General features: G+C 48.8%; 1 protein-coding gene across 1 annotated transcript in view; it reads left to right on the top strand.

Moving 5' to 3' along the window:
• Positions 1 to 25,754, top strand: part of LAMB1 (laminin subunit beta 1) — a 42,058-nt gene that overhangs the window by 15,603 nt on the left and 701 nt on the right. Inside the window, exons 14-32 of the mRNA XM_083825642.1 lie at positions 915 to 1,073; positions 1,712 to 1,839; positions 2,371 to 2,494; positions 2,986 to 3,190; positions 3,343 to 3,486; positions 3,576 to 3,807; positions 4,217 to 4,380; positions 4,510 to 4,734; positions 5,511 to 5,728; positions 6,498 to 6,594; positions 15,230 to 15,599; positions 17,193 to 17,377; positions 18,645 to 18,886; positions 20,804 to 21,007; positions 21,379 to 21,523; positions 22,282 to 22,489; positions 22,706 to 22,847; positions 23,670 to 23,846; positions 25,072 to 25,231. Of these exons, the coding sequence (XP_083681768.1) occupies positions 915 to 1,073; positions 1,712 to 1,839; positions 2,371 to 2,494; positions 2,986 to 3,190; positions 3,343 to 3,486; positions 3,576 to 3,807; positions 4,217 to 4,380; positions 4,510 to 4,734; positions 5,511 to 5,728; positions 6,498 to 6,594; positions 15,230 to 15,599; positions 17,193 to 17,377; positions 18,645 to 18,886; positions 20,804 to 21,007; positions 21,379 to 21,523; positions 22,282 to 22,489; positions 22,706 to 22,847; positions 23,670 to 23,846; positions 25,072 to 25,231 (3,529 nt within the window). The remainder of the gene's footprint in view (positions 1 to 914; positions 1,074 to 1,711; positions 1,840 to 2,370; positions 2,495 to 2,985; positions 3,191 to 3,342; positions 3,487 to 3,575; positions 3,808 to 4,216; positions 4,381 to 4,509; positions 4,735 to 5,510; positions 5,729 to 6,497; positions 6,595 to 15,229; positions 15,600 to 17,192; positions 17,378 to 18,644; positions 18,887 to 20,803; positions 21,008 to 21,378; positions 21,524 to 22,281; positions 22,490 to 22,705; positions 22,848 to 23,669; positions 23,847 to 25,071; positions 25,232 to 25,754) is intronic.

The raw sequence follows: 25,754 nt of genomic DNA, 5'->3' as shown, positions 1-25,754 counted from the left end.
CAGATTGCCATTTTCTGTTGCCTTTTTCCTCTTTTTTTGCCTTATATAAAGAGTAACAGATAAAAACCTGATGTCTCAGACTGAAAGGAATGGCCAGTATGAGTCTGGGTGTTTAATGGCTAACGATAATTAGGGTCTCTGTTATTCAGTGACACCCTCCCCATGGTGGCTGCCGTCTGCCCCTTAAATGTTATTCCAAGCAGTGGTTTGCCTTGGCCTGGCCCGATGTAATCAGGAAGCAGTTAGCACTCAGCTCGGGCAGTTAGCGGAGCAGTTCGGTGCCACTGCAGTAAATCCTCCTGCTACAAACGTGATGTGTGAGTTATTATGACAGAGCGGTTATATCCTGCGCTGGCACAAATCATGCGTCTCTTCAGGGTGAACTAGATGGCATGGATGGTCAATGAGTAACTCACAGCAAGTTTTTAAATTTAATTGCCCACCGCAGCAGAGAAGTGGATGAAGAACCGTGCAGTATCATCAAACCTGTCTTTCTCTTAGTGTACTGTTACATGGAAGGTGTCTGTGCCGTGGCCTCAGAGAGTGGTGAGGCCCTGGCAGAGGCTGCCCAGAGAAGCTGTGGCTGCCCCATCCCTGGAGGTGTTCAAGGCCAGGCTGGATGGGGCTTTGGGCAACCTGGTCTGGTGGGAGGTGTCCCTGCCCATGGCAGGGGGTTGGAACTGGGTGATCTTTAGGGTTCCTTCCAACCCAAACCGTTCTGCGATTCTAACTGGAAAGGCAACAGTGTGCATGCACGGGTGTTTGAAAGAGAGAACTTGTATTCTCTGGGACACAAATGATGGATGTGTCGATCCAGAAATGATCCATCAACAGAGCTCGTCAGCCCACATATTCCGGTGGGGCTCACAAATTCAGCGTATTGGTATTAAAATCTCTGTTCCCTGTTTCCATAGGGAGTAAACATAATAGAGCGCCAGTACACGCAGGACCGCACACCGTCATGGACAGGCATAGGATTTGTGAGGGTCCCTGAGGGGGCGTACCTGGAGTTCTACATCGACAATATCCCCTACTCCATGGAGTACGACATTGTGGTCCGCTACGAGCCACAGGTAGGTCTGGGGGTGCGCGTGTCACTGCCCTGTGCACGACTGGTGGGAGACGAGGGTTTCCTGGAGGAATCAGGACTCAAAGACAAGGACAGGAGCTTTTATTTTTTTTTATTATCCCCAATGTTATTTGCTTTACAGTTTTATTCAGTACCATTGTAGCATGCTGCAGCACCTGTTTAATAAGTAAATTAAAAAGTGACAAGTCCCTTCAGGACCGATTAGAATATGAATTTGATATCAGCCAGACAGGTTTGTAATGGGTAGAAATGCTGTTACACACCTTAGGAGACACATTGCCCATCTTGGATGTTGAACGTCTTCAGCCAAAAGTTTGTGAGCAGTCATTTTTGGCTGTGGGTGATTCATAGTGGGGAGGGCAAGAGAAATATCCACCGTAAAAGACATTCCTTACCTAGAGCTTGGCAGCAATTGACCGCAATGAAATGCTGACTTGGGTCTGGTAAGCAGAGGTGGTGGGAGAGGAGGTTGCCAAAACCCCTGCTGATGCCATGTTGCGGATGGGGATGCCAACTGCCTGCACCTAGTCATCTATTTTTGGGCTGGAGGATGGTTGGAGCACTTGGCTCTCCCCGAGCTTACAGCCCTTGCTCGATGCTGACCAGCCTTTTTCTCTCCAGTTGCCGGATCAGTGGGAAAAAGCAGTGATCACTGTGTCGCGCCCAGGCAAGATTCCCACGGGTAGCCGATGTGGCAACACGGTTCCTGATGATGATAATCAGGTCGTCTCGCTGCCTCCCGGCTCCAGGTGTGTATAACGGGACGGGACAGAAAGAGAAAACCTTTTAGAAAAGAAGAATGGTGAATTCACCAAAAGCAGGCATCTGTGAGGCACCCAAACCTGTAGTTTTGAATGAATGTGCCAAAGCAGTTTCAGTCCAGCTGAAAGAGAATCATCATGTTTTCAGTTTGCTGTGGCCCCTATGAAAATTAATGAAATTTAATTTCCAACAGGTTATAAAAAAATCTATGTAGTACCGTGTCTGTAGTCTCAAAGCTTTTAAGTTTATTCCTGTTGTCTGACTTTTGTTCACTGACTACAGGGGGAAAAACAGTGTTTGCACAGCCCGTGAGCGAACATCGCCGTTACTCTTTACCTTGCCGATAAGCTTTTCCGGCTCTGACTCACGCGAGCCTCTGAAGCGCCTCTTTGCATCGTAGCTTTTGTTCTGCCCATTCTTGGCTGCTCTCTTCTATCTCAATTGCTTTATAGGGCTACCTGAAATGCCTGACGGTGCTGGGCATTTGAAGTGAGGCATATTTCCTGTTCCCAATCCAGATATGTCGTTCTCCCACGGCCAGTCTGCTTTGAGAAGGGGCTGAATTACACCATCCGCCTGGAGCTGTCCCAGTACTCCTCGGTGGACACCGAGATGGAGAGCCCGTACACGCTTATTGACTCTGTGAGCAGAAATTACCTCAGGGGTGCTCTGGTGGACAATTGTTTTTAAAATCCTGAAAATTTGCATCTTTTCTGGGATGGGTGTGTGCCTCACGAAGTTGTTGCTTAGGGCTCAATCCAGATTTTAACTGAATGGTTTAAAGCGGGGTAGATTTTCTCAGGCTCAAAGTTGGTTTTCTGCTAAGAGGCTTTTGCTGTCTTTTACAGGACTGTAGATAGTTGCACAGAGTTGGACGTTTGCAGCGCAATGTATGTTGTGAATATCAAACTGGTTCTTTTGAAATGATAGAGTTTGGTGAGAATTTGTTAGATACCAGAGCTATGCCACAGAAAAGTACAAAAATTCTGTTGCTTTCCTTCCAAATTCGGTCTGGCTCTTTGGTTTTTGGCCTAAGAAAGATGATAGGAATTGAGATAGTAGTGAATTTTCACAGTTTTAATGGAGGCTATTTATAAATAGTGACACGTGGCCATTGTAAAATTGTTTTATAGCTCGTTCTCATGCCGTACTGCAAATCACTGGACATATTCACAGTGGGAGGCTCAGGCGAAGACGTGGTCACAAACAGCGCTTGGGAAACTTTCCAAAGATACCGGTGCCTGGAAAACAGCAGGAGCGTTGTGAAAACCCCGATGACGGATGTCTGCAAGAACATCATATTCAGCATTTCTGCGCTATTACACGAGACCGCCTTGTGTACGTAACTACCCGCTTGTAGAGGAAACCATACCTGGAAGCCTGATGGTGCTTCCAGGTTTGCACGGGGAGCGTGTGAGCATGGGATGAGCCATGGGGTGCGTGTCCCGCACAGCAATGCTCACTGCTCCCTAATGCTTCTCTCTTCCTAGCCTGCCAGTGTGACCCCCAGGGCTCTCTGAGCTCGGTGTGCGACCCCAGCGGAGGACAGTGCCAGTGTCGGCCCAACGTGGTGGGAAGGCAGTGTGACAGATGTGCCCCCGGCACCTTCGGGTTTGGGCCGAGCGGATGCCGGCGTACGTGAGACCCCATGCTCTGGGGTGGGCTGCCGACGGGGCTGGGCTCTGAGCACCAAAACGCAGCCCCTTTCCTCCTCTCCTTGCAGCTTGTGAGTGCCACGTCCGAGGTTCGTACAACGCCTTCTGCGACGCGGAGACGGGCCAGTGCCACTGCTTCCCCGGCGTGTACGGGCGACAGTGCGACCGCTGCCTGCCCGGCTTCTGGGGCTTCCCCAGCTGCCAGCCCTGCCACTGCAATGGCCACGCTGACGACTGCAGCCCCTACACCGGGGAGTGCCTGCACTGCCGGGACCACACGGCAGGCCACAACTGCGAGAGGTATTTGTAACAGCGCTCCTTGGATGGCCCGTTGCGGCAGTCACAGCCAACGGGGCCTTTGCTGTGAAATGTAGGATATATGGAGGGAGGCAAGTCTGTGTGCCCTGGGAGCCAGGGAGTGGGGACCACGCTGCCTGTGGCTTCCCATCTCCCAGCATAGAGCACGTTGTGGGACCCCAAGGCTTTCCCCATTGAAAGCCTCCTGAGAGAAGCATCTGCCTTGGGTCTCCAACTCTTAGGCTGGAGTGAGGCAAATTTTCTCCACTGGCACAGCTGCTCGGAGCTTGGGTGGCACGGGAGAGCTGCAGGGGTCTATCTGCCCTTGGGTTCTTCACCCTTCTGCCGTGGTTGAAAATATGAGTGTGTGTGTCTGCCTGCGGTCCCCTGCATGCTGTACTCCACTGCGCAGGTGCGAGGCCGGCTACTACGGAGACCCCGTCCTGGGCTCGGGAGACCACTGCCGCCCCTGCCCTTGCCCCGACGGCCCTGAGAGTGGACGCCAGTTTGCCAGCGGCTGTTACCAGGATCCGGTCACTCTGCAAGTCATGTGTGTCTGTAGCACAGGATATATAGGTACTGCCTCTGCTTTGAGTGCGATCCGATTAATCCCCCCCCAGTTAACGGCCCTTATTGTCTCGTGTTGCCATTTACGGGGCTGTGAGCCGTGCTGGTAATTCCTGCCGTGCCTGCTTGTTCAAACAGGCAGTCGATGTGATGAATGTGCGTCTGGCTTCTTCGGCAGCCCCGACGAGGTCGGCGGCGCCTGCCAGCCCTGCCAGTGCAACAACAACATCGACACCACTGACCCGGAGGCCTGCGACAAGAGGACGGGGACGTGCGTTAAGTGCCTGTACCACACGGAGGGTGAAAACTGCCAGCTCTGCAAGGAGGGCTACTATGGGAGTGCGCTGCAGCAGGACTGCAGAAGTGAGTGGGGAGATGTGTCCGTGTCCCCCATTCGGCCACCCACCATGAGGCAGGGCGGCAGCGGCCACCATAGCTCTTTATAATTGACCTGGGACCATTTGGGGTAGTGGGGAATTCGAATTACCTCCAGCTGGGCTTGTGTGCAGCTGCCCTGCCGCTCAGTGGGGCTGCTGGAAGGCAGGGGAGCCCTTTGCCTCCTGCGGGGAGAGAAGGGGCAGCATTTGCATGTGCTGAAAGGATGAGGCTTCGGGTTAGAGAAGGGTTTCTTGCCCTCTTGTTAGTGTTCTTTGTTTCCCTCTTATCTGGAGATCACCCATGGCAGGGTGAGGATTTGCCTTTTGTTGACATAAAGGTTCCTGCAGATGTGGCTCAGCAGCAGGAGCTGAGCCCTGCCCCAGAAGCAGACTCCTCTCCCTCGGTGGCCTGATGCAGCCCTCCCTGCTCCCCTCCACAACAGGAGCCTGGTGGGGACATTTTGCTGCTGCTCCCCATCCAGTGCAGCAAAAGGGTTGCAGGGCAAGGAAGCTGAGTCCTGCTCTGCTTTGCACATCACCACGCTAAGCAGGATGATAGGAGCCGGGAAGGCTTGGGTTTCCTTTGTAAAGGAGGAGACAAGAGGAGGAAGGCTGGAGGGCATGCACGGGGTCACGGAGGGCTGCTGCCACCTCACGCTGGGGCAGCAGCCCTAGAGGTGACCAGCTTGAGACCCAAGGAGGGCCGAGGGGTGCGTGTCAGGGTGCTGTGCCACACACCCAAGCTGCCGCCTCTTCTTGCAGAGTGTGTCTGCAACTACCTGGGCACCGTGCGGGAGGACTGTGACAGCGCGGAGAGCTGCCGCTGCGAGGCGGCCACGGGGCAGTGCCGCTGCCTGCCCGGCGTGGTGGGGCAGACCTGCGACCGCTGCGCGCCCCACACCTGGAGGCTGGCCAGCGGCACCGGCTGCGAGCCCTGCGACTGCGACACCACCCGCTCCCTCGGGCTGGCCTGCAACGAGGTGAGGAGAAGGCTTCTGGGAGCCACCTGCAGCCTTTCTGCAGCTGGGCTGGGGTAGGATGCGTGCACGGGCTGGGTGCAGTCCACCAAAAAGTGTTGGAGCCATGGGTCAGCCTGCTTGTCCCATAGCGCCCTGCTTGTGTGGCAGCTGGGGGCTGAGGTGTGAGCGAGGCGGGGAGTGAAGTTAGGTGGTCATGCCACGTTGGCTGCCACCAGTGCTTGGTGTCCAAAAACACGGAGCTTGATCAGAGGGCTGGGACACCTCCTGTGAAGAGAGGCTGAGAGAGCCTGAAGAAGAGGAGGCTTCAGGGAGACCTCGTGGTCTTTCAATACTTAAAGGGGGCCTACAGGAAAGCTGGGGAGGGACACTTTATCGGGGCGTGTAGTGACAGGACAAGGAGAAATGGCTTTAAACTAAGAGAGGGTAGATTTTGATTAGATATCAGGAAGAAATTCTTCACTCAGAGGGAGGTGAGGCCCTGGCACAGGCTGCCCAGAGAAGCTGTGGCTGCCCCATCCCTGGAGGTGCTCAAGGCCAGGCTGGATGGGGCTTTGGGCAACCTGGTCTGGTGGGAGGTGTCCCTGCCCATGGCAGGGGGTTGGAACTGGGTGGGCTTTAAGGTCCCTTCCAATCCAACCAACTCCGTGGTCCTGTGACTCTGCACGCCCTGCTCCATTAGTGGTGTCCATGCTGGTGCTGGGTGGGGAGGGGGAAGAGCCTTCAGGCCGGGGCAGCCCTGCTGAAGTGGCCGCGTCCCTGTTTCTGGCAGTTCACAGGGCAGTGCCACTGCATGCCGGGCTTCGGAGGCCGGACCTGCCGGGAGTGCCAGGAGCTCTTCTGGGGAGACCCGGGCGTGGAGTGCCGAGGTGAGTGCAGGCGCTGCGTGGCCTTCGCGCCTCGGGAGGGCGGGAGGTGTGGTGGCGGCCATCTCAGCGCTCCGCCGCCTGCCCGTGTCACTCCGGAGACGTGACAGGGGCCTGGTGTGGCACTCGTGTGGTTTGTTGTATTTCTTGTTGGGCCCTTGCTTGGAGACCAACTTCTCTGTTTAGAAACTAACTCTTTAACCTTTACTTTGCAATGCTGGGAGGTAGACCAGTGTGGTTAGAAAACCCTCGTTTGGATTCGAGAAATGATCTGGAAATAAGTTTATTTGCCTTTTGATTTTACTTACTAGAAGACTCCTGTCCCTGTTTGTGTTTTGTTAGGGAGACTGTAGTTGAAAAAATAAAGTTTTTGATTTAGCAGAAGATCTTCCTTTTATTTCAGATTAAAGTAGAAGAGAAAGCAGAGACCATAGAGCTAGTTAGCCATAGCTGCATGTGGGAAAACAGAGTGCCATGAAGTCAATTGTTTAGAAAACTGGATTCTCTCTGTCCTTTCATTATAAACAAGTCTGTTCATTAGCTGGAAAAGAAACTTCAAACACTGTCCAGACCAGAACAAACTTGTATCTCTGATCTGTTCAAATAGGAGTCTTTGCCAGGAGGGTTTGCAATAGATTAAGGTATTTTTTCCTTCAGGGAGGAATGTGCTTGCTGTGGTCTTTAATAAATCCTTTACAATAGGGATACCTCAGAGCCCATTATCTAGGCAGGTAGGAAGGTCACAGTTACCTGGTTAATGCTGCAGATGAAAGGGCTGGGGAATTGTCCTGGTTCCTGAGTACATATTAAGTTTCTCATTTTGGAGGCTGTGTGTGTTCTGGCCGTGCCGGCTGCCTCCCGCTGCTCCAGGGCAGTGGTTGTCTGCTGGTATCAGCTGTCTCCATCAGGGTTTATTGATGGGGTCCATCTGCATACCTTATCAGCAAGATTTTGCTGCGTACCAGCATTTCTGACCTCTCATCAAGTTTCTGCTGCCTTTAGGGCGTGTGAAAACCTGCTTTTTAGCCTTTATGAAGTAAAAAGAGGATGTATTCCTCCAAAGTCGTTTTTCTTACTAAAGCACTGCGCTTTCCTTCAGACCTGTCGCCCCTTCTGCTTCCAAGTGACACAGCCTCCGAGGGAGAGGAACAACCTCTTCTCATCCCTCATTCAGTCCTGACTGGTGGAAGGGTGGTGTTCAGGCTGTCAGAAACGCAGCCGCTGCGTGGGAAGGTCGTAGCCTGCTGTGATGAGTGGTTTGCAGGCAACCTGGAAAACTGTGCCCTTTACAGAGTTACAGAGTTGCAGAGCAGTGCCCTGGAAAATAGCTTAAATGGGGCCTATAGCCAAGGTGAAGCTGAAACTGAGACAGAAGGGGGTTTGTCACAAAGACAAGCCCTCGCTCAGCCCAGGCGGCCAAATTGGCCACGTTTTGTATTGCATATGAGAAAAAAACACAAACTAGTTTGGATTGGGAGCTGTCAGAGAGCTCTGAACCATGTGAGTACTGATGAACACGCTTCAGTGCAGGCACCAAGCTGATGTGGAGGTGTGAACATCCATCCTGATGTCTCCACAGTGAGATCCTCCACCAGCCTGGGCAAGCAGCCTCTGCCCAAGGTTGGAAATTACAGGGTGAATCACTCAAGGGACGGTAATGTCTGACCTCTTCACGGGAGGTCTTCGGCCTGGTGGCACCAGTGGATACCAGGTCCTGTTGAGAAATCAGGACTGTGCTGCCCACACTGCTGTGACACCCTTTAAAATGTTTGAGTAAGTAAGAGAGAAATTAAAAAATTACAGAGATGTGTGGATGTGGCCCTAGGTCCCAACACCATCTGCTGGAAACCAGACTCCAGGGCGTGCTTCCCCACTATCCCTGTTGGCGGCTGTGACTGTTGCCGGCTGATGCCTGTGGCTTGTCTTTTTCTATAAATCTTTGTAAAATGGGAGACGGTGAAGCAGGAGATGGAAGAGGTTGGGGTCCTGGTGCCGTGGCAATCAGAAGGGAAGTTTTTGCACCTGTCCTGGGTGCTTTGATTTGCAGTGTGTGCTCCCTGCAGTGGAGAAAAAGTGTCTTCTGATGTCTCCCTTCTGCATCTCCTCAGTGCTCACAGTGGGACCAGGCTGCTGGGGCATGCAAAGGTGGGTGCCTACATTTGGGTAGCACCTCAGCCCTTCAGTACTGGGGACAGTGCCACCACCCACGGGTGTCCACTGGGAACTACACACCTCAGAGAGCACCCAGAGTCTGTAGGACTGTGTCCTTGGAGACTGCTTGCCCCATACATAAGCATAGCACGACGATTATTCATCTAATTGAATGTAATTCCTGAAAACGGCTCAAGGAAAGGTTAGAAGATCGAGGAAAATCCCGGTGCATCTCAGCCTCGTGCAGGTCCCTGTGAGGACTGCAGCAAGCGGGAGCTGAGCAGAAGCTCTGCTTGTGGGGCAGAGCCAGCCCCTTTGCCAGACTCTCCAGCTGTTCCTTCAGCTACGATCCTGCGCGAGCGTGCGTGTGAGTGTGTGCGTACACATAAAAATCCTTGCTAAGGTAGTAAATGACAGGATTACAAATTTCATGAAACTCAAGTCTCCCGGGCGCCCTGCTGGAGCTTTTCCAAAGCCTGGCAACCAAACTGCAGGACTCAGCATGCTGAGCTCTGCGCCGACTGCAGCCCACGTAGCACGTTTCTGGCAGCAGACTCCAGGCTCCCGAGATGCCTCTGAGATACCCCGTGGCAGCAGATGCAGCTGGAACAGTGTGTTTGCGTGGTATATATGTGAAGCGTACGTGTTTCATAAAATACAAAGGATGTGACAATTTTAGTATCATTGGGTTTTTAACAAATTGAACAAAGAGAACAGACCCCAGTTAGGAAAGGGCACTGTAGGAGGCTGAAAGTTAGGTTGTATTGCTATGTCCCCTTTACATGAAGGGGACATGTGTCAATGTTCTTCTGTGCTGGACCTGAGTATCTTAAAAAAATAGGCTCTAACTGAGCTAAGATGAAAGGAGTGTTGTTGCTTTTATTGAGCGTTCATTACCGACATCGGCAGAAGTTTGCTTTTCTCAGTTTTAAGTCTTTGTTGAGTTCCTGGTGCTGAAAATACCTGCACTGAAAAAAACTTCATTGAAAGTTATCCCATTGTCATTTAAGAATAGGCTTCGTAGTCTTAATTTAACATCTGAGACTTAAACTAGGCACGTAGGCTGCTTTTATAGGAGGTGTTAGTGGTGTGGAAAGAAAGATCAGCAGACATTTCATCTCCTCCTGTGAGAAGCCTCTAAAGGAAGTCAGGCAAGTTCAACACTAAAGAAAGTACAATTTTCACTTTCTTAATTTTAATCGACCTGTGGTCTTAGAATATTGTAACGTGTATTGGCTGTTTTCCAGGAAATTGCCCTTCTGGCACAGTCTGCTAGCATGTTAAAATGCAGCACAACTCTGGTAATTCTAAGCTCGAACGGATCTTATCTTAACACTCGTACTGAAAATTGTAACGCCGAGGAGTTAGCAATATGCTTACGGTGTAATTTGAGTCAATAGCTGATTGTTCAGAAGAAATTTGCTAGCTCTGCAAAACTTCCAACCTTACAAATTGCTGAATGGTTTTATCATCATAGTGCCTCGCTACCACCAGGAGATGATGCCAGGAAATCGTGTTTGAACAAACTCATTGTTTTCCTTTTTTTTTTTGCTGTGGAGGAGTTAAACATTTGATGCCTTCTGTCCCCGATCTCAAGCAGTAAAGAAAATATTTCTGCAAAAATGCTTTCTCTTCAGTGTTGTGTAGAATTATGTAAGACTCTTGCTTGTTTCCTATCATCCCTTAATAAGTCTTTAAACACCATGACTGCCCTTTGTACAGCCCTTTCGTGATCCGCAGATCATCTCAGCTGTGGTAGCAATATGTTAAGTTGCAGTTGTTGAATCAGAAGCGAGTTGTGAATATTTAACATCAATGGGAAAGGTAGCAGAGCTGTCAGAGCAAGTGAAAGAAAAATAGTAAAGGAAAAAAAAATAGTAAAAGTGAAATGCTCAAAAAGTGAAATGATCAAGATGGTAGGAAAATAACCCATGGGTACTCTGTGCTTGTATGTGCGCGTGTTGATGTGTATGCACGTGTGTTTGTGAGTAGATGCAGCTACAGTCTTTTGTAGTCACAAATTGCTAATCAGCAGATCCTGCCTACGAATTTGGCTAGAAAATTCTCCTGCCAAAATGTGATTTCATTTAAATTGGAGTATGCGCCAGCAGAACGTCTGATGGAGTTAAACACTCCATTAAAGGAAACAATACATCCAGTTCCAAAATGACATTTCAAAACAGAAAACTGTTGTTTAATTTAGAGAATGCTCCTTTGAAAACCCTCAAGTCCTTGGCCAGTGATTTCAAAAGACTTCTTTTATTCCCCTGTATTTTCCATGGGAGGTACTTGAGTTTCCAGCCCTGCTTACACGAGGACAGATTTGATGTGTGTCTAACAGTGATCTTCAAAGCAGCCCAGTCCATATAACCTTGCTGTCATTCACCTCGGCCTTCTTCCACCTCTGTCACTGAAAGAATAGTCAGCTGTTTGTCAAGAAGGCCATTCCCAACCCAAACAGGTTAAGGTATCTAGATCTCTCCTAGTAAACTCAGTGTCTTTGTGGTTTTATAGTGCAAATTGAACCTCTCTTCCCAATCTCTGGTCACGTACGCCATAGGCAAGGCATTTAAAAGGAGCTTACAGGACTTTGTTTTTCCCTGTTCCTCATGTACTATCTTAAGCCATCCATCATTAGCAACTGAATAATATCTGAAAGATTTTTGCATCTGTAAACGTGCCTGTGTGCTTCTTGATCTTCTGGGGAAAAAGTAGATAACCAGCCGTGTGCTCAAATTAGACGTGGTATTAATACTCAAGTGTTTCTTATGAACATTTTGGTTAAGAGTCAAAACCTCCAGAGCCAAGCTCTGCTCTGGAGGGTGTGTTTGGCTCAGCCTGTGTGAGTACATCAGAAACGGAACTGCTGTGACAAAGGGGCATCATTAGCCCCACAGGAGCTGAGTCGCAGCGTGGCCAAAGGAATATCTGGACATTAATGTGGTGCTGGGGTATTTTCGCAAAAAAATGCGCTGGGCGTGGTGTGCTGGCTCATTGTGGCACGGCATTCACTTCATACCAGCAGCTGATAAGAATCGAGGCGTCTCCTGTTTTCATATCCCCACTCATTGACGGTGATAACGTCTCACGAAGCCTTTTGGTGGTGGTGCACCCACCGTCACGGATGGTGGATGTGCACTCAGCACGTGGTTATTCCTCCACGAGCTATTTGCAATCCTGTGCTTTTCCAGTCCGCACGAGGACCTGGAAAGGTCTTCCTTTCCTTTCCCGCGGATCCTGGCTCTGTCACCGTGCTTTTGCCCCTTTAGGACAAGTTTTTTGAGAACTGGCCACAGGTGAAGTCAGTGAAGGGTTTGCTTTGAAGAGAAGATGCTCTCTGCAAGGGCCTCGGACTTGCTTCTTGCCAGGGTGTGGAGTAGGCTGTTGGTGGCCAGAGTACAGGCCTGCTCTGCTCAAGGTGTTGGAGATGGTGGAGGTCCTGTGCCACAGGGCCTCGGAGAGCAGAAAAACAGTTTCTATGGGTTTCTGGCTGGCCAAATACCATCATTAGCACAGTGTCTCTGGAAATGGGAGCCCACCATCTCATAGAGGTACTCACAAGACTGACTAGTGAGGAACAGAGCTGGTTCCAGCCATGGCGGGAAGCACTTGGCTGAAGTCATCTAGACTCTAAAAAAGAAGATCACATGCAACCAAACACTGGCACGCACGTGGCACTTGTGAGATGAAAGGTTTGTTCACAAGGTGTGAGCTGTAAGAGGAGCAGTGATTCTTCCATGAGAACCTCAAAAATGTTGCAGTCAGTGACGCAGTAAAGATGTCCGTGGACTGTAGCTAGGGAGACCATGCCACACGCGTAGAAATGCCTGAAAAATATACAAAAGGGAAGGAAAAAATGACTGGGATCTTTCTACTCTAGTGCCAAGGGAGGCCTTTTTCTTGTTTTCCTTTAAACTACCTGACTTTACTTAAAAATACAGATAAAATTCTCTTCATTTTACTTTTTATTTTGAAAGATGTTCCTGTGCGTGGTTAATGTCTTGGGTAGATCATGAAAAAGAGGACATCCAATGCTTTTGAAAGCTTTCTTTATATATGTATGTTGCATTCACACAGCTGGACTAACTCAGAGCCAGCAGTGCCTGTTTCTGGGCTTGATGCAGAATCCTAAAATGGGGAAATAACCCATAGTAATGTTTCTGTCCGCCTTGTGTAATTTTCTCGTGGGTCCCACAAAGCTCAGTTCGGACATTTCGTAGAATTCCAGAAGTGTAATTCTCCCAGCTGCTCGGCTGTATTTGGGATAAATTACTTCTTTCCTATTTATCACCTCCCAACAGGCAGCCCTGGAGTTTTGACTTTGCAAATGAGCTAGTGCTTAAATTCCCCTCTCCTCGTGCCCAGCATTTTCTGGCTCCAGAGATTCTGTAATCCCCATTACCATGTAAATGGTACTAAAGCCATGTCGTCTGCCTTTCCCGAACATGCAGGTATTCAGGAGTAGAATTACCAAAACGTTGTGTTGTTTTTTTTTTTGTCACTTTTAAGCTTTTTAAATCCGCAAGTAAATATAGTGATCTGATTTGCCAGCAGCAAGCATTTGTGTAACTTGATCGGATCTCAGCCCCTTTGAGAAAACCCACATGTCATTTAGCCTCTCTCTGTGCAGTGGAATTTGGACAATCCATCATTATAGCGCGGGCCCTGTTAGCTGACAGAAGGGTTAACTGACCTCCTTCCACCAGGAACTCCACAGTTTGCCTGCAGGGAACCTATTCCTCGGCGAGCTGACTACTTAAGCACTTTCGATGTAAAGGAAAAACAATCTCTTTGTGTCAAGATATAACTCGAAGAACAAAGGCCCATTTTGCTCAATTGTGCAGGCAGCAGAAGTTATTTTTGTCTCTCGCCCGATCGTATTCGCGTTGTACAAGAAAGTCATTTTGCTGAGGGCTGATTTGTTCTGCCGAGGCTCTTTGTGCACTTCTTGAACCGAAGACCACCACTGTGGGTTGACATCGAAGCAAACAATGCCCAAGCTTGAAAACGGCTTTGTGCTGTGCCCTTTTCCAAGGGGGCATGTGCTTGGGGTGTGCGAATTGATTTATGGACCGCTTTGAGCCATTAACCTCCTCCAAGGATGCCTGGTAAATGGATGTGTAAGCGAAGGCTTTTATCAGGCACCACGATCCTCTCCCTGTGAAAGGAATGTGTGCTTGACCTGCCTCAGCTTTACTGTACCGCCAAGATAAGCGGACGATCTGCATATTTGCAAGGCCTCTCTTATTCTTCAGAGGGCCGTTGGAAATGACTGTGCATCAGGAATTTAATTGAGTAACTTCTCTTCATGCAGGCTAGGGCCAAAGAAGTGCATCCTTCTCCTAAAAGCTCGTTAAGAAGCCTGCTGCTCAAACATTGTCCCTGTAATTGTGGCAAGCACCAGGAGCCCCTGGGTCTCACCTGATCAGCACACAGGGATAGGCAGGTGGTCACAGCCGCAAAAATAAAATAAGAGTGAAAATACATTTCAGGAAGGTGTAAATACCAACTGTGGTGCTAACAGTGTGAGTTAATTTACCAAAAATCTGTTAATCAGCCACTTGAGGGGGATGAGCAATGTGTGGGCTCCTGGTCGCTCACACCCAGGGGGGAGAGGACTTTACTCAGCCCCTCAGGCAGGGCTGCCCACGACCACATTCTTCATTTTGCAGCTTTCTGCCTGATTTTTACACGTCTTCCCTGTTCTCCAGGCATCAGCCCAAGCTCCTCGATGCCTGTCTGAGTGCACTGTGGGGTTGCATTCACATCCCTCCCCCCAAATATTCGCCCAGCACCCGTGGTAGGAGCACGTCCTGGGCCAGGCCCCGTGCCTTTGTGTACGAGATCTCTGAAGGGACGTTAGCCTGTAGATTTGTCGTGTTCTTCTCTGAAACCACCTCAGTTTTAGCACCCACGGTATCTTTCAGTATGGGGCTCTGCGGCTTGGAGATGCAGAGGAGGGTGTTTACTTTTTGGATTTTTGCTGGATCCCTTGCTTTCCCCCTGCTCCTGTGCTGGCGGAGACAGCAAATGGTTGTTCCTCGTTCGCTTTTTCCATTTCACTCATGTTTTGCCCTTAAACCCTCTGCAGTGTGCCTGCCTGTCATTTCTTTTCCTGCCTGGGAAGCCTTGCCCTACTGACCCGCACTGTAGAAATAAAACTGGGGTCCCTGTCTTCATTTGCTGTCAGATTGTCCTCCCAGCTTTGCAAGGTGCATCCATATTGTGCCTGTTTCTGAGAGGTGCAAACCAGGCACTCCTGGTCTGCCCAAGAGTTACTGCCCTGTCTCTCACCCCTTTCACACTCAGTCCTGGTTCCCCCACACCCAGGCACATCCATAATTAGCTGACTATAACCCAGACACAGCCCGTTTCTACTCTCGTTTCACCACTTCATTACAGCCGTTTTTGTTCATTTTGTCTGCCTGCCAGCCTCACTACCCGTTCCCTCGCCTTATCCCTCACCTGTGCCATTTTCTCCTCGCAGCGTGCGACTGCAACCCCCGTGGCATCCAGACCCCACAGTGCGATCGCGCCACCGGGCAGTGCATCTGCAACGAGGGGGTGGAAGGGCCGCGCTGCGACAAGTGCTCCCGGGGCTACTCGGGCTTCTTCCCCGACTGTGTGCCCTGCCACCAGTGCTTCGCCCTCTGGGACGTGGTCATCAGCGAGCTGGCTAATAGGACCCAGCAGTTCCTGGACCGGGCTAACGCCCTGAAAATCACTGGGGTCACTGGGCCATACCAGCAGACGCTCAGCACCCTGGAGGAGAAGCTCGGGGAAATTAAAACCATCATTGCTCAGAACCCAGCCGCCGAGCCCCTGAAGAACATCGGGAACCTCTTTGAGGAAGCAGAGTGAGTACAGGTGGTGTTACGGGGGTAAATCCAGCTTGGGAAGGAGTGGGAACGCCAAGGAGCTGGGATGTAAAGGAGTGGCCGATGTCCCCGCACTGGGCTCGAGGACACCCTGGCGAGGTACGCCGCGGCTCCTGGCGCTGGAGAGCGCCTCGCCACGTGGAGCATCCTGGCCTAAACCTGGCCGGGGAAGGCAGGAGCAGCGCAGGCACCGTGCCCTGGCAGGGGGTGTCCCGCTCCCGCTGCGCAGCGGGCAGCTAATTACCAGCCAGCCACTCGCGCTTGCCTTGCGCTCCCCCGGGGCAAAGGACAAACACTGCTATTGTGCGAGAGGAGCCAGAGGGGAGAGATTAAATTCCTGGATTTCCGTATGGAGCCGATGAGTTGGAAACTTCGGGCTTCTTTCTCCGCTCCGAGCCTGGGGTGGGGGGGAGCGCCAGCTTTCTAACAGCTCTCGTTTCCATTCTTCTCACAGTAAGAGCCCTGCATTTTGTTTTAAAGGTACGCATACTGAAGAAGGCAGTCTGGGCTTTTGCAGATCAGGCAGCTGTGCAACCGTTCCAGGCTTGCTTATGCACTGCAAGGGGACTGCACAGAGCAAAGGGGAGAGGATTAAAGCACAAATGTCTCAATTAGGGTTACGCCGTGCCCTGCAACTCCCCCCCCTCCAGCTGGAGAGCTGGGGGTTGCTGCTGCTGCGCTGGGGCTCTGGGAGTACTGAGGGAGCTGAGAGCAGCCAAGGAGCTGCTTTTCCCTAACATCTGCCTGTGTCTGCTCTTGTTCTTCCTCGTCTTGAGGAAGTATTGGGCTTGAGGACCGCTGGAAAGCAGCAGGCTGCTGAGCTATTGAAGGATGTAAACCGATTGTAAAGATTAAATACTGCCTGATTCTTTCAGAGTGAGGAATAACTGGGTATGGTGGGATTGCCATGGATGGGAATAGCTTCCCATGCCCAGCTCTGTTCTGCAGCAGCTCTGTCTTGGATCGTGCATTTGCCTTTCCTTTTAGGGTTATCCCACCAGCTGAAACCTGCTCGCTGAGGCTGACTGCAGGAGGTTTTCCTTCTTAGTCCTAGAGAAGCAGCTGGTGAGGAGAGATCTTTATAGAGGAGTTAAAAGAATCCATTGTATTAAAACAGGCTTCCCCCCCCCTTCCCGAAGTTCAAATCTGTCCCATGAGCTCGTAGTAATCAAAACTGCATTTGTAGCTGTGTGGGATGAGAAGCAAATTATGTATGGATCATAGTAGTCAACTTTGACCTATGCAGTTGCCATGATACAAGAGCATTACACCAGCCCTCTGGAATCTGCCTCCAGTTAATCTTACACAAAGCAGCTGTTTTCTGAGCAATTTGGTGCTTTGAGTTTATAAACGTGCTGTAGATTAAAAAGTAGTTTTGTGTGATAAAGGAAACAAAACAGTACTCTAGGTAGGCATGTTGTTACAAATCACTTCTAGCTCCACCAAGGGAGGACAGGTCCTGCCGTGGGAGAAGCATGGCACAGCTCTCACTGTTACCCTTCACTGAAGTCAAACGCTGAGGCTCACAACCTTTCCTCCTCCCCCGGTAAGTCCTGCTCCTCTGTCTTCCAGAAAGCTGACAGCAGATGTTACGGTTAAGATAGCTGACTTAGAAGAAAACCTATCAACCTTAGCAGAGAAGAGCAACAGCACAGACAGTGACCTGAGCGCGCTGGAGACAGATGCCAAAAGCCTAGACCGTGTCGTGAAGGAGCTTGCAGAACAGCTAGAGTTCATCAAGATCTCTGATGTTCGGGGTAAGTGTCGCGGGGAGGGGGAGAGAGCAGTGGGGTGGCTGAAGATTTAATTAGTGCACGGTTTTAAATACCGGGTTAATCTTCTAACGTGTAATAAAAGTCAGCTCTTAGGAGGGCAGCTTCGCTCTGTGCGTTAGCTGAGTTGCTGATGCAGCAGGAGCTTTGTTTTGCCCCCCTCACCCCTTCTTTCCCTCCCTCCATGTATTGCAAAGCTGGCTCAAGTTCTTGGGGCACAAGAACTTAAGAGACTTTAATTAAAGCATTTTAGATGAGGCACAGCAGCTGAAAGCGAGGCCGATTCCAAGATACACCTGCACAGTTCATTTGCTCTCCCCAGGCTGTGAAATTGCTTGAAACTGTTTGAAAAACTACCTGTGTCTTTAGGAGCACACCGTAAGAGAGCCCAGTTCTTCCAAGGCACCCAAGCCTTTTGTGCCCACTGGCACAGTGAAGTGCCAAACCCCCCCACAGAACCAGAGCTGGCTGGGGAAAGAGGCAAATCACAAAGTTATTGGGAAGTTTTCAAAGCTGACTTAATTCCAACTTAAAAGAAAACAAAGTATTTATATACATATATATATATACACACATATATATAAATTTCCAGCTTTGCAGGTAGTCTGAGATTGTTTCTGGTGAATGTGGGATTTCACAGAGTGTGGCAAAAAGGTTGTAAAAACTCGGGAGTCCCTGGCTTGTGGCATTCTGTGGAAGAAAGCTGCCCCGAGGTACAGAGCATGGCTGCTCCGTGGGGACCCTCGCACCCTCTCGGGCCTTTCCAGCAGTTGTCCAAAACTAACGCTTACAGAAATCAGAATCTTTCATCAAACAGTTGTTTCTTGGGAAAGTTCTGACCACTTTCCATGCAGTGACTCCGTAAGCCAGACATCCTAGGGCAAGCAACAAGAGCTAATGGCCTAGGGGACTCCCTAGAAAATGGATTGGTGCCTTGTGAACCTAAAAGGTTGGAGCTCCATTTGCCCTCAGCACGAGCAGAATTCAGTCAGTCCCTGGGGTCAGAGAACCGCTTAACATTAAAATCCAGCAAACTCGACACCTTTCAACCAGGCAAAAAAGGATTTTTTTTTTTAAAGACAGGCCAAATTCTGTCCCCTTTACAACAGCACCGAACACAGCTGTGGAGGCTGTGGTTGCTTTAACGTGCTGCGCAGATCACTAACCCAGATGTGCGTCTGCCCACCTCCGTGATACAGATTACTTAGTGTTGCTTAACAGATTTCTGAGCAGCTCTGTCTGATTCCTGCAGGGGCCTTGGACAGTATCACCAAGTATTTCCAGATGTCCCTGGAGGCAGAGGAAAGGGTCAATGCTTCCACTGTCCACCCCGATAGTGCCGTGGAGCTGTCAGCACAAACGCGGCAGGAAGTGGAAGACTTAATCAACGAGAAGGAGGCCCAGTTCAAGGCTAAGCAAGAGGAGCAGTCTCGCCTCCTGGATGAACTCGCAGGCAAACTGCAAAGCCTGGATCTCGCCGAAGTGTCAGCAAAGGTACGCAGCTAAGATGTGCTGGTAGAAAACCCACAGCAAAAGTTGTTTTTTTTTTTTTTTGAAGAAGTGACAGGCAGTGAAAAACTGTTCAGAGCTGGACAGTGTGAAAGACACGGTTTGTTCCTGAAACATACACGTTTCACTGATTTTTGAGGTATTCCGTGGGCTCTGAGACACCTATGGGCTTTCAGGCAGCAGGCCTTCATGTCGTTCTCCCTCCTACTTCTCCCCAGCCCTGACAGAGCATCCATCTTTTCCTCACCTCCTAAGCCAAATCCCTTTGCTGTGGGCAGAGCTCTCAAGTGCAAAGTTCAGCAAGTCCACTGGACTGAGAGCCAGCCCCTTAAGTCTTCGCTCACACGCTTGCTTTCTTCCTTTTTGCGCTTTCCCAGAGTACATGCCAGGGCAGCACTTCTGCTCACGCTGCCCTCCTGGGCGTCGCCACGCTCCCATCCTCCTGCTTGGGGCAGAGCAGCACTTAGAGGGAGCTGGAATCAAAAGGGCACATTCTCTGTTGAAGCTGCCTGCTCATCTGTAAATACGATCAAGGATGGCTTTTTCTTGGGAGAGGCAGGGTGTTCTCTGGGTTTCTCTTTGAAGCCAGGCAGCTGCATTCAGAGAACAATCCCGCTTGAAGTCCCGACTGGAGGGGAGAGCTCATTAACTCCTCGGGGCAGGGCCAGGCCTATGTGAGGGGATGAGGTCTTCACACAGGGAATTGTCCCCGGTCCTTTACAACTGCAGCCACCCCACCCCGCCTTTTTTCTTGGGAAGAAAGAGGCATCTTTTTGTTTAGCTTCCCTTGCCCTGCATTCCTGCCTAATGCGTTCTTGAGGACTGAGAGTCTCGGTTAGATGTTTATCAAGGCAGTAAACACGAGTTGCTCGGAGGTGTAATCACGAGATGCCAAAAAAAAAAAAAAAGTTTTTTGCTTTCTAGCTACTGCCGGGTTGCATGCCAAGCAGGTAAGAGGGAATCATTTACACTTCACAGGAGACAGCTGCAGCGCACTTGGTTTTTCCCAGAGAGATTCCAGGCTGCAAAGTACGTGTCAGTTAGCAACTACCATTTGGCATAAGGAGCGTGGTGGAAAGGGAAAAGTACCTCACAGGAACGGGGAATTTCTCAGTTTGCCATCTGGCTAAAACAACTTCTGTGATTTCATTGCCCACTTGACCAAGTAGTGGATAATTCCCAGTAAAATCTGCTGAGTGAGGCAGTTTTGTTTGACAAGTCAAACTTGATATCTTCTTTGGGAACACTTCATTGACACAAGTCATAAATTGGAAGTTATTATGGAAAGATGAAACCAGAACAAACATTTCATGGTAGGGAAGGGAACAGCTTTTCAAGAGAGGTTAAAAAAAAAAGTTTCCTGTTGAGCTTGGAGCATTTCAGCTTCTATTTTATCTTTTCCTTTGCTCTCCTTAGAGAGAAAGGAAAAAAAAAAAAAACTATCCTGCACAGAACACATTCTTCCTTTTAAAAAGCTGCTTGGGATGGCCAGTTTTTCCTCCAACAGTAGTGAAGACTAGCTTCAAACAAAAGGAATACAGACAGGGGTAGCTTCCAGCTTGAAATCAAAGCCTAAAGGCAGCTTTCCAGTTAAAGATGACATCTGGCAAAAGAGGACAATGAAAGCAAGGCTTCCCTCATACCCCCTCTTTACTTCAGCATCTGGGAGCTAGCTGGTTGTTACCCAGTTAAGGCAGGAAGGTGTGGAAGGGGCACAGAAGGATTAATATCGTGCTGGTGTGGACCTGATGCAGCTCTCCTTCAGCTTCCTGTGCTTTGGTACTTGAGGCCCTACTTGGAAGGGGTAGAAATGGTGCCAGAGCAGCGCCCTATTCCATCACCCTCGCAGCTCAGCAATGGGAGTAAAGCCGGGACTGTTGCACTTGTCTCTGTCTGCTGCAGACGTGTGGCACCCCCCCAGGAGCCTCTTGTGCCGAGTCCGAGTGCGGCGGCTTGAACTGCCGAACCGACGATGGGCAGAGGAAGTGCGGAGGACCTGGCTGCGAGGGGCTGGTGACCGTGGCACACAACGCCTGGCAGAAAGCCATGGATTTCGACCGAGACATTCTCAGCGCCTTAGCAGAAGTTGAGCAACTCTCCAGAATGGTAATATGCAGAATCAATTGTTACAATAGCAAAAAAATCTTCTAATTGTAGCACAAGTTTAGACACTAATTGACAAAGTATGTGCCTGGCTTACTGCAAAATATTCTTTCTAGTTGCGTAACATCGTCATACACAGAAAGGGAGCTTGCTAAAGTAAAGTTTCATGCGTAACACTAAACATTAGCTTGAGTTGTTTAAACTAGCATTGGTGGTGTGGATCACGGCCAGCTTTTAAAAGTGTTCTGCGAGTTTTATGAGACGAAGCATTTCTCATTACTGTTACCTCTGACTCCAAGAGAATTCTTGTTGTAAAACAGGCCTTAGAGCAGAAGCAAATATGCATTCAAGCCTTCCATTTTTATTCTCTTCAGGTTTCTGAAGCAAAACAGAGAGCTGACGAAGCCAAACAAAATGCACAAGAAGTTTTGCTCAAAACCAATGCTACAAAAGAGCAAGTGGACAGAAGCAATGAAGATCTGAGAAATCTCATTAAACAGATCAGAGACTTCCTAATGCGTAAAAACCTTACATTACCTATTTTAATTCTGCGTTTGTGAAAACTGTCTTTATTTTTAAATCATCCTCCACAGGGTAATGCAATAGTTGTCATCCCCTGCTCCTTTCAGCCAGATTTAATGGGTATGATGAAATCTGGAAACAGAAAACCAAGACAATAGGAAAACGAGGCCAATCTGTAGTACTTTGTTGTGTTCATTTCAGCTGAGACCATTGTACTTCTGTAGCTTGCCAAGTGTGTTCATAAGCTCTGGCTGTAAAGACACACACAGTACTATTAAAGGGGAGGAAAGGCAGAAACGGTGAGGTTATCTCCCTGTAAGAAAGCAGGTAAAGGTTAAATGAGGGCCTTGTTCGCTAATGAGTGGCAGCATGGCAAACCCGTTCCTTCTGTGTTTGCACAGGGCTGAGTGTACTGTTAGCACAATTACATTTATGTGCAGCTGTTGGCTTCCTTTCCTGTGGGCTCGCATCCCCATCCCCCCAGCCCCAGCCCGGTGTAGCTAATCGCTGAGATCTTCAAAAGGCTTCCAAGAGAGCGATGCCAGCAGGGCCTACGCGCCTGCTGGGCCTCTTCTCAGAGGGAAGTTTCACCCCAAGGAAGCGGTTCTGACCCCTTGGTTTGCTGCTAGTCTGGGGGAGGAATTTTTTTCCATTATTTTGCTTCTTGGGGGAGCAGTTGGATGAGAATTTGAGTACTGAGCCTTGACAGTCTGAAGCATTTACTCACATCTTTGTAATGTGTCCCCATCTTATAGAAGACAGCGCTGACCTGGACAGCATCGAGGCAGTGGCTAATGAAGTACTCAACATGGAGATGCCAAGCACTCCCCAGCAGCTACAAGCCCTGACAGAGGACATCCGTGAGCGTGTGGAAAGCCTTTCTGACGTTGAAGTCATCCTACAGCAGAGTGCTGGAGACATTGCCAGAGCAGAAATGCTGCTGGAGGAAGCTAAAAAAGCAAGGTATGCAACCCTGTTCTGTATTAGATGTCTTCAGTCACCAAGAACTGGAAGGAGGCTTTGATTACACCGTCAGGAAACATGGAGTGTACCATACCCCAAGGCAGATTCCCCATTCCTTCACTGAAGGGCAAAAATAGCCCTTTGCAGTGTATGCCTAGTGCTTTTCCCTGTACCGAAGTAAAGTGTTCTTAGTGTTAACATAGTTTTGTTCCACAGCAAAGGTGCAACAGATGTTAAAGTCACCGCAGACATGGTGAAAGCAGCACTAGAAGAAGCTGAAAAGGCACAAAATGCAGCTGAAAAAGCCATAAAACAAGCTGATGAAGATATTAAAGGAACTCAAGACCTGCTGACCTCAGTAAGTTATTTCCTTAAGATACGGAAACAGCAACACATCTGAAACCAATGTAAGGATGTCTAGGCAAGGCTCTCGGGTACTACAAATAAAAGACTGCACTTAAAATGAATCTAAACCATTCTCGCTTTATATAAACTTTTGAGTTAGTATGACGTAACTAGAGAATTAGGGAGCTACAATCCTGCTCATTTGACTTCAGTGGTGTAAGGTATGGATGGGGGTGAGAAAAGCCTTTTTCTTAGGGCTTTCTCTAACACAGCAGGTGTGCCAAGATCCCTGCAAAGTCATACATACCCAACCCATTGTTGCTGTAGTGTGTTGGCATAACCGTGCTATCTAGCAATGGCATCCACTGCAGCAGGGGACTAAGAAAACTAATGCTGTACTAAAGTGGCAATTGCTGTAGTCTCATCAGATAATATATTTTTAGACTTTAACTCTGTACCCTGGTCTCATGAGAGCAATATCTATGCCCATGAAGTTTGGCTAGCTTAAGAGACAGGCAGCTTCAGCCATTTAACACTATCATTTAATAATGAACTTGTGAAGTTCTGTTTGCAGATTAAGCAATTCTTGCATGTGTAATACAATCAAGTCTTTTTTACTGAGGTTCTGTAATGCTTTTGCAGCCCTCTATAAACCTGATCTTCAAGCAGTGGGTTTTTTCACCCTGACTGCAGTTGTCCATTTTTAATGAAACTGCAACACCTTTTTATATCAGATCTGTGGACATGACCTAATTAGTTGATCGGGGCTTACTCAGAAAGTTTGTATTATATTTAGGAACTTTTGAAAGCATATCTTTGTCCCTCCTTTTATTAGATTGAATCTGAAAATGCAGCATCTGAAGAAACACTGAACAACGCCACTTTACGTCTGTTTGAGCTAGAGAGGAGTGTTGAAGATCTTAAGCAAAAGGCTGCTACAAATTCAGAGAACGTGGATAAGATAGAAGAAAAAGCTGGCACTGCAAAACAAAATGCCGAAGACGTTAAGCAGGTGAGAAAGTTGGGAAAAATGCTAAAGGAAAGCCAATAAAACTTACCCCAGGTATGGCTAGGGGAACATTACTGAATATATTTCATTTATTGACCAAGCACTGAGGACAAAAGTAGTGTTTAATGCACTTACCAGAGATACCTGCTTTTATTCACGTTGTTACCAAATACAAAGAGAAGTATTAGGAATTTATCAGTTTCTAGAATAGCTGTAGAAAACACATCTTGCTGTCACGCTGTCAGCCTTTCATAGATTTGGTTCTGTCCCTCAGCTTCACCATATGCCACAAATGCATTGGCTAATTTTTTTTAATCTCTATTTTTGTTTCTGCAGTGATGGTCAGGCCAAACAAATCAAAGTTTGGCATATACAGAATTAAATGGCAAGAAAAAAAAAATCCTTAGCTCAGTATAAAACCAGTCTCATTTCTAAGTACCAGAGATACAAAACTCACTCTGACCATGTGCAGGCACTCCCAGTGTCTGCTCTACACCTTCGTAACACCAAAAGAATGTTCGTTAACAAAACAGTTGACAAATCCGCCAAAGAAAGTTTCATTCCTCCAGTCTTTTGGCTGGAATTAGCCCATCAGTCTCAAGAGAGAGATCTTCTGCCAAGACAGGGATACGTTATCCATCAAATCAATTATTTCCAAACACTAAATAGTATTTCAGGTGGTTGTCAAGTAAACCCAAGAGACTTCCAGCACTGCTGCAGAATGTTAACTCGCCTGTTAGTTGAATTCATGTGGGTGACAGTACTCCTTAACCTCACAGAGAAAAAAAGCACAGCTGAGAAGCCAACCTGATGTCTTCTCCAGCACCTTCACCTACGCGAACCAGGCAGCTGCCCTCTTCTTACTGAAAGGGCAGCGAGGTTATTCCTCCCTAAACGCATATGTTCAACCAGAAGCATGGCCAGTTCCTTAACCGTCTCAGCTGTGCTAGGGGCCATAGCTTCCACAAGTTACACAACTGTGTAACTGAATCCTGTAAATCCTTGCCAAGTATTAAAGTGTAGAATTGCCACAGATCTGCAAGAGGGCAACTGAGCCTTCGTGCCAACCCTTAAAACCTCGAGTATTAAACAGGATATACCCCCGACCCTGTTTCTGCCTTTGTTACCTGAGCTTACAGCCTGTGCTCTCCTTACCCCGAACACTGAGCAACTCCCCTTGCATTGTCTTTTGAGCGGCTCCATCTTGTGTTTGAATCTGGAACAACAGGTCCTCAACACCGAGCTGAACAGCAAGTACAAAACGGTGGAAGATCTCATTGCCAAGAAGACAGAGGAGTCGGCCGACGCTAGGAGGAAAGCTGGCATGTTGCAAGATGAAGCTAAAGCCCTGTTGGCTCAAGCAAACAGCAAACTCCAGCTGCTCAAAGGTAAGGCTGTTCTGAGCAGGCAAGTCGTTATCTTCAGAATACAAAGCACTAGCGTGCTGTTAAACCAAGTATTCAGCAGCAGCAGGAAAAGAAAAAGGAAATGAATTCTTTGTTGCTGAGGTTTGAACAGATTTCCTTATTAGGGACACAACATAGCCTTGAATCAAAGATTTGCATTAAAAAGAAGAGCTAAAATTTACAGTGAGACACAAACTTTTGGTATGGCACCTCTCAGTGTTCTAAGAATCCTTACAGGGTGGAATTAAAATGTAACTACCATGATTAGGATGAGGACTAGCCCATTTGGCAACACTAAAAGCAGCCCACTTCTTGACAGACTACCCAGAACACCATCTTCAAACGGTACTCCCCTTACCCCCACCCTGGAATGCTGTTGAAACAAAAGGCAGTTAGGATACAGCAGTTCCAGTTTACAGATGAATTTAACATTTAAAATTGCCACGTAAAGTCGACTGAAGTGGGAGAGGGCAGCCTGCCCGTAACTGCCAGGGAGGAAGCTGAG

This window comes from Anser anser (assembly GCF_964211835.1).
Source record: "Anser anser genome assembly, chromosome: 1".
Taxonomy (NCBI): domain Eukaryota; kingdom Metazoa; phylum Chordata; class Aves; order Anseriformes; family Anatidae; genus Anser; species Anser anser.
This window is presented reverse-complemented; position numbering and strand designations above follow the sequence as displayed.